Source organism: Lipotes vexillifer, unplaced genomic scaffold, assembly GCF_000442215.2.
Source record: "Lipotes vexillifer unplaced genomic scaffold, Lipotes_vexillifer_v1.1 scaffold120, whole genome shotgun sequence".
NCBI lineage: Eukaryota > Metazoa > Chordata > Mammalia > Artiodactyla > Lipotidae > Lipotes > Lipotes vexillifer.
Window position 1 is genome coordinate 4,325,226 of NW_006791240.1, and position 8,345 is coordinate 4,333,570.

The window sequence follows — 8,345 nt, forward strand, 5'->3', positions numbered from 1 at the left end:
CTTGCAGTGTTAGGCACTTCCCTCTGCAGGCTTCTGTAGTATCCCTGACATTCCTAGGGTACCAAACACCTGTTTTGTGCCTAACTTCCCCTCCAAGCTGCCCTGGAAGACAGCAGTCTCATCATTCACAGGGTCTGTGATATGCCTATAGCACAAGGCTTAATTCAGGTTTATTGTAGTACCTAGGAAGCCTTCAGCTGAATTCTGGAGGTGAGAGGGGCGGGCCTTGCTGCTTTCCGAAGGCTCTTGAGCAGTAAACAGTGGAAGCAACCGTGGATTTGAAAAAGAGTGGCCTCTACTTGGTACCTGAGGTGTCATTTTAGTTTGATCATAATCCTTTGCTGTAGTAGGAAGCCTTACCAATACAGATAGATACCAAAGTTTATGATCATCTAGGCCTAAATAGCAAAGAAACATGGGCCTGGGGTCCTTACCCAATAACAGCTAACACAATGAACATCTATGAGTTATTCTGCTTTGTGCTTTATAAAGGATATCACGTTTAATCTTACAATAATCCTATAAATTGGTTAGTATTGTCAGATGGGGAATCTGAGTCATCTAGTTAAGTAAATTGAGTGATAAACAAGGCCCAGGTTTCAGTTCAAGTCTGTGTAACTTCAGATACTTATCCTGTGATTGTCTGCATTTAACCTCTAAATCTGAACAATTTGCTGCTTTTCACCTTTTTTGGGGGGGCGGGTCCACTAGAGTGGACTATTGAGAACTGTTGGTATGTCATACAACCCTCTGAAATATATTTTTTCACTATATACACTGTTCCTCTCCCCTCCCCCCTCCTCCCTGCACTCTGCCCATAACTTTATGCTCCTTGCTCCCGTAGTACCAGGTTTTTTACATTCATTAGCTCTGCCATAATATACTTTCTTCCTTATACTCACTCTAATAGTGCGGCAGCTCAAATAATTTACTGCTCGTATTGGATGTACAGTATCTTTTAAAACAGGGTCTCTAAAATGGTAAGTCACTGGGAATAGTGAATTAATGAATTGCTAATTAAAACGGGTGTGAATAAGAAGGCAAATGAAAAACAGCTTTGAAAAAAGATTCAGGAGCAGTGAATTGAAGAGACAGAAAAAAGCAATTAGGGATGAGGTGGCAATTAGACCTCAGTAGGTAGGGAGATCGCCTTCCCTCCTCCAATTAGGGTAATAGGAAGCAGCACCCATCAGAATCAGAAATAAATGGAGAAGCTTGGGAAGAACCTGAACCAACCTGATCTGGAGAAAGAGGGGGCGGATGAAGGTGGAAGGCAAAACAAGGACACAAACAAACTGCCCCAGGATATTGCGCTGCGCCTGGGCACACGGCGGCCGGATGGAGCGCTTGGTCCGTGTGCCCTACAGCTTGTACCCGGGCTATGGGAACACGCTGCCTTTGGGCCAGCCTGGACTCTTTGAGCACAAACAGCCCGACTGGAGGCACAACAACGGTCCCCCCGCTTTCCTGGCCAGGCCGGGGCTGCTGGTGCCCTCCAACGCCTCCGACTACTGCGTGGACCCTTACAAGAGGGCCCAGCTTAAGGCCATTGTCTCCCAGATGAACCCCAGCCTGAGCCTGCGTCTGTGCAAGGCCGACACCAAGGAGGTGGGCGTGCAGGTGAACCCCCGGGTGGACAAGTCCGTGCAATGCTCACTGGGGCCTCGCACCTTGCACAGCCGCTCCCCCTGGGGCAGCACGGGGCACAAGGCGCCCCTTTCAGCCTGGGGAGTCTATTCGCCAGTGATGGGCCGCAGGGGCCTGGTGCGGCTGCAGAAGGATGGGGAAGACGAGGAGAGGAAGGCGCTTTCGGGTCCTCCCGAGGCCAGCCAGCTGCCGCCGCTGCCACCACCAACACCAAGGTCGGAAGAGGACCAGCGGGAGGAACTCCAGCAGCAGGAAGAGTTGGGGGAGGAAGATGCCTCAAGTCCTCGGGAAAGGAAGAGCAAGCAAGCTCAGGGAGACGCCAGCGAGCCGCTCCGGAAGCCCAACTTCCAGGTGAGCTTTCTCTTCCCCTTGCCTCAGCCCTCTCTTTCCGTTTTTTCCATTTCTGGTGCAACGAGAGCAGAATCTTCTCTGCAAACATATATTTTACATGTCCTATGTGTATGTGTGTGTGTTTAATTTTTTGGTAAAATGGGGTGCCAACTTTAAGCCTATGAAAACTCAAAGTTTGGGAACCATCGCTATTGGAAATGAGACAAAGAAGGGTTTCAGGTTTGTGAAATCTGTGATCAGATCTTCGTTTTGTGCAGGTGGTGCTAATGGCCTTGGGGAAAATAGATTGGAAAAGCGTGAGAGCAGCTAGAAGCGTCCCAGAGTAATCAATCCTTGAGAGCTGAGTTCACGTAGTGACCTTGAGAATAGCTATGAATGAGATTAAGGAGGCTTGTTGTTTCTTATACAAAGCCACAAGGATAGAAGGATCTGGCTTTTTATCCGCACCCCCCCTCCCCGCCACCCCAAGATAGTAAAGGACTTTTCCTCCTTATTTGCAGTTTTTAGAACCAAAATATGGCTATTTTCACTGTAAAGATTGTAAGACCAGATGGGAGAGTGCTTATGTGTGGTGCATTTCTGGAACTAATAAGGTAAGTAAAAGTGAGTGGGACAAGGGAGAGCATGGGCGGGCACAGGTGCTACGTGGAGGAAGAACATGTTTCCTAATGGAGCATGACTAGAATGCTGTCTCGGTCATCTTGGCAGCCTCCGTGCCAGGCACATAACAGGTGTTCAGTAAATGTTTGGATTGAACTGAATTGGGCTGTCCACAAGAGCTCTTGAGCTCCTGAACCATACCCTGGTGTTATATTTGGTTTGGTAGTTGCACCGGACAAAATGTCAGGTTATTTAAATGAACTCTTGCTCTTGTATACATTGGGACTTGCTATAATCTTTTTTTTTTTTTTTTTTTTGGTATGCGGGCCTCTCCGTTGTGGCCTCTCCCGTTGTGGAGCACAGGCTCCAAACGTGCAGGCTCAGCGGCCATGGCTCACAGGCCCAGCCGCTCCGCGGCATGTGGGATCTTCCTGGACTGGGGCACAAACCCATGTCCCCTGCATCGGCAGGTGGACTCTCAACCACTGCGCCACCAGGGAAGCCCTATAATCATTTTTTAGTATATTTATTTAGTATATTGTAACAAGTTTGGGCCTTAGCTCTAGAAAATTTCCACTGTCTGTCCACAAGGTGGGGCAATGAGAGAAATAATTTATTGTAAACGTTAACCTTGAGAGACTTGGTTATTTAGGCTCCCCGCCTTAATTTGAATTAGTTGTCAACATATTTAGGAAAGATTCCACATTTTGCATTTCCAGATTTTCCTGAACCATCAGACTGGTCATTAAACACTCTCAGTTTGAGAGCAGTAGGCTGGACTTGAGGCAGCTTCTGTCTCCTTTCACTGGGCATGTGGCCTTTATTTCACAACAGTCTGCATCTGGTGTCTCTCATTCACCTCTACAAGCATTTGAGTTTGAGGCCCCTGTGCTGTTGCATTTTAGATACTGCTTTTCCTTCTTAAGGACTGTAGAGGGAGAGGGTAAGGAGGCATGCTATGACCTGAATGAAAACTTGGTTGTTGTTGTTGTTGTTTTTAACCCTAGCCATTTACTAGACCCTGGAGGCAAATAGATTTTTAAACTAAACTAAAATTACTTTCCTTCTCTTGCCAGGAAAGAAACAGTGGGTTTAATTCAAACACTGGTGACACTAGGAAAAAAAGAACAAGACATAGAACTCATCCTGGAGAAATTTATTGATAGGAGTGACGCAGGCAAAATGAGATTTGGTGGTATATGCATTGGCACCCGTGGCATGGAAGTGGTACAGAAATGATACAGGAGGGGGACGATTAACCCTGTCAGAGGGAAGGCATCTTGATGTCCAAGCAGGATTTTAAAGGTTTATAAATAGGAGTTCATCAAGTGAGGAAGGGAGAGAAAGTGCGCAAGAAAATACACAAAGCCTGGAAACCACGTGTGTTGGTGGGTAACTATAAGTGATTTAAATTTCAAATTAAGAAATACTGAAAAAAATGAAAAAGTAGGGGCAAATAGACCAGGACAAAAGGAGCAGATCAAGTGTTCTGCCTGCACAATGAATAAAGTTATAATAGCCACTTCTCACTGAAGACTTTTACTGTGGTACTTTGTGTACATTATTGGGTAGTTGTCAGAATTATAGAAAAAGGAAGTGGTATTGTCTCAATTTTACAGGTAAGGAAAATGAGGTTCAAATAATAAGAAAAAGTGACTGATAGCACTAGAAGATCCTAAGACTTCATCATAGAGGTTGGGCAAAAGCAAGCTGCAAGGTGAAGGAATGGATTACTTAAATTAAGATCTGGGAGCCTAGAGTACATATAAACTTGTATAAAAGACAAATTTCTCTTTAGGTTTATTTCAAACAACTCTGTTGCAAATGCCAAAAGAGTTTTAACCCTTATCGAGTAGAAGCAATCCAATGCCAGGTAAGCAAATAGAATATTTCCATTGTATCTATAATGTTTTCATTCTTAAGCATGAAGCTTCTGTGGCAAAATGTTAGGATTTGATAGACTTAGATATCTGTACAGGAGTTTTAGGTTTTCTGTATGTTTGAATTTTTATAATATTTTAGAAAAAGCATTAATTCTAGGTTTTTTTTGGGGGGGGGAAGGGGAAGATTTACTCTTAAGTTGCCTTATGTGGTGTGTTTATGTATGTGGTGTGTTTTTCCTCAAACACCCTGTGTACAGTTTGCATGTAATAATTTAACAGGTAACCTTTATTAAGCTTTTACTATGTGCCAAACTTGAGGCCAAGTGCTTTTCATTATCTCCTATAATCTAACCTGTGAGGTAGATGTTATTCCCATGATACAGACCAGAAAGCTAAAGTTCAATAAGAAAATAACTTGCCCAAGGTTGGACAGATAGTACTAGAGTTGTGATCAGATTCCATGGTGTCCCCAAGATCTAGGATGTCACAGAATTTGATGAGCTCTTACCTAAAACACCTTGCAGGAGACATCTCTTGAAGCTTTTCAGAAAAGTGTGACATAGTTGATTTTCATAATCAAGAATTTTTTTAACCTAAATCCTTTACTTACTTAACATTTTTATACTACTAAGAAATAACTTAAAAAACTAGTCTAATCATTTATAAATGATTTATCTTTAGATTTTCTAGTCTGACATTCTCATTTAGTCTGTTTACTATAATTACTTTGGATTTAAATATATTTTCTTACTATTATACTCCTTTTTCTTATGTTCACTTGAATTGATTTTTTAAACCTCCCCCCACTATCTTGGCAGTTATTCATTCTTTAATGTTATTCTTTAATGTTCATCTTACAGCATGATTCTTTAACAACTTATGTAGACGTTGATAAGTCAATCTCACCTCTCCTTGACAATGCAGTGACCTTAGGTCACACTAATTCCTTATTACTTCATCCAAACTTCTTTGCTGCTATTGTTGTATGTTAATTTTAAACTTTAAAAGACATTATTTGTTATAGTCATAATTAATTTAGCTTTAGCTACATATTTACCCTTTCTGCTGCTCTCAGGTCCTTTTTGTATCTGGGACCACTTTCCTTTTACCTGAAGAACACATTTTAATATTTCCTGTAATGCAGTTCTGAAGGTGACACATTTTATTTTGTCTAGATAGCTTTTTTAAAGGATATTTTTGCTGAGTATAAAATTTTTAGGTTGGCAGTAGTTTCTTTCTGCCCCTTAAGGATCTGGCATTCATTGTTTCTGTAAAGTTGGCTATTGGTCTTTTTGCAGCTCCTTTGAAGTAATATATCTCACTTTTTCTCACCTTCTTAAGTCTGTTTGCTTTTAAGATATTTCTCTCTACTTTGGTTTTCAACAGTTTTACAATTTATGCCCAATTGTATTTTTTTTGTATTTATCCTGCTTACAATTCGTAGTGTTTCTTGAATCTGTAGCTTGAAGACTTTTATGACTCTTGGAAAATTATCAGCCATTATCTTTAAAATATTACTTCCACCTCCATTCTCTTTCTTCTAATTACTCATATTAGACCTTTCACCGTATCCCTTATCTCTTTTATGCTCTTTTCTGTATTTCCTAAGCTTTGGTCTCTCTTTGCTTCCGTTTGGATAGCAACTACTAAACTATCTTCCATTTCTCCAATTTTTCCTTCTGCTCTTTCCAATCTGCCATTAAACCTACCTATTCAGTTATAGATTTCAGTTACTGTGTTTTTCAGTACTAGAATTTTTATGTCTTTTTAAGTGACGTCCAGTTCTCTGTTGGAAATATCAGTCTCATCTCTTTGAACATATTAAGCATCATTTTCTTAAAGTCCGTACCATAAAACTCCATTAATTTAATCCTCTATGGTTCTGTTGCTATCCTCTTCACGTTCCTTGGTTTTTGAGTATGTCGTTCTGTCTCCTTATATACCTGGTTACTTTTGAGTGCTATATATTGTATATGAAAAATTATAGTGATAATTCGAGGCCTAGGATAGTATTGTTTTTCACAGAAGACTTGTTTGCTTCTGTTGGGCAGATGGGGACACTAGCAATTTCAGATTACTATTTTCAAATCAGGGTTGAGCTGTTTTGAAACTGGGCTTCAGCAGTTGAAGGCTGGTCTATTTGGGGTTCATTCTTATTCTTAGGGTGTAGCCTTTCAGGGCCCTTCAGGGTCCCACCACAAAACCTGAATTGTTTACCAGGTCTCTCCTACTTTGACATATTTAAGATTATCCCTCAGCCTCATCAACTTGTTAAACTCATTTTCAGCTTCCTGTTGTCTTTCACCTCTTACCAAATTGCCTTTAGAGAGAAAATAGTCCCAAATGTCAGGCTCATCTCTATTTCTGGGCTTCCTCCTCTGATACTTTGGTATCTCTCCAGTGCCTTCAAGTAGTTCTTGTTTTTAATTATTATCTTCTCTGCTCAGCTTTTCTTGTCCTAAGTAGGAGATTTGGTCAAAACTACCTAATCCACCATTACTAAAACCGGAAACCTACTTTTAGACTAAATCCTGATTTTTTTTTTAACTAAAAAAATTTGTTTTGAATTAAGCCTTTTCTTCCTTATAAAGGTGATATGAGGATTAAGTGAATTTATATAAAGTGCTTGGAGCAGTACCTAGAGTAAACAACATGTGAGTATTGCTATTAGAATTTTCTTAAGGATGCATACTCATCAACGGGAGAGTGAAAGATGTAAGTGCAGTACAACGTTTGATAAATCATATCTGAGACACTCATTTGGAAAATAAAAATACCTATTTTCACAATATAAAAGGTAAAGCTTGACTTATTCTTTTTGGCTATGGACATATGCAGAAAATAGAGCAGTGATTATAAATTTCCAAAGATTAGCAGGGTTGGGAAGGTGGACCAGGGTAGTATACCGGTCTCCATGGGGTGTGTTTTTTATTTATCAGAAGACAGAATAGGATAATGGTTAAAAATACTACAAATTCCAGCGGAGATTAGGCATGACTGGAAGGAAAATATTTAGCTTCCTCTAGAACACCCTTTCCTCCAGTTGTGACAAGCAAAAATCTCTCCAGATATTGCCAAATGTCTGCTGGTAGGTAAAATACTACTGGTTGAGAATCACTGCTCTAGTATTTTTTTAAATGTTCCAGTCTAGGTAATCAAATCACTTAATACCCACTGCTCACTCCCACCTGGCTACAAATGTAGAAATCTGCATAATGAAGAGACTCTACAAAACTCTAACTTTTAAAGCTTTTCTCTTGTATCTTCTGGACTGGCTCATCAGTGTTCTCTTAAATATCATCTTTGATCATTCAGTTTGAAAAATGCATGACATTTAGTGGGCTGTGAGTGGTTCTGTACAACTTGGTCTTGGACTTCTCATAGGATTCAAAGGAGGAGAAAGATATCGGGGATAGGGGTGGTGGGGAGAAGTATTTTCATTTGAAGACTACATTTGAAGAACTAATTTGATCATTTAGTCCCCAAACTGTTGCTTCTTTTCAAAAGACCTGTTCAAAGTCTCGTTGTTCCTGTCTTCAAAAGAAAAGACACATCGATCTAAGGAGGCCTCATCGGCAGGAGCTGTGTGGCCGCTGCAAAGACAAGAGATTCTCCTGTGGCAATATTTACAGCTTTAAATGCATCATGTGACAGGCAGCATGCTTCATACGGGACACCTGAACTCTTCTTGTAATTTACTGTATAGTCCCTCTTTTGCACCTTGGCTCTGACCTGGTATTGGAAAATGGTTTAGGCTTTTGTACTTTTTGTAGGTGGTATGACAATTGTCGATGTGAATAGAATAAAATAAATGCATGTAAAATAGACCATGAAGACACATTAATTGGTGATCCCGGGGTAAAA

General features: G+C 40.8%; 1 protein-coding gene across 1 annotated transcript; it reads left to right on the forward strand.

The window, feature by feature from the left end:
- Positions 1-1,260: 1,260 nt before the first annotated feature.
- On the forward strand, positions 1,261-8,132 carry ZAR1L (zygote arrest 1 like). The gene is made up of 4 exons (XM_007464257.1): positions 1,261-1,998; positions 2,499-2,591; positions 4,397-4,471; positions 7,989-8,132. The coding sequence occupies exons 1-4, from the start codon at positions 1,261-1,263 to the stop codon at positions 8,130-8,132; spliced, it is 1,050 nt and encodes a 349-aa protein (XP_007464319.1).
- Positions 8,133-8,345: the final 213 nt, after the last annotated feature.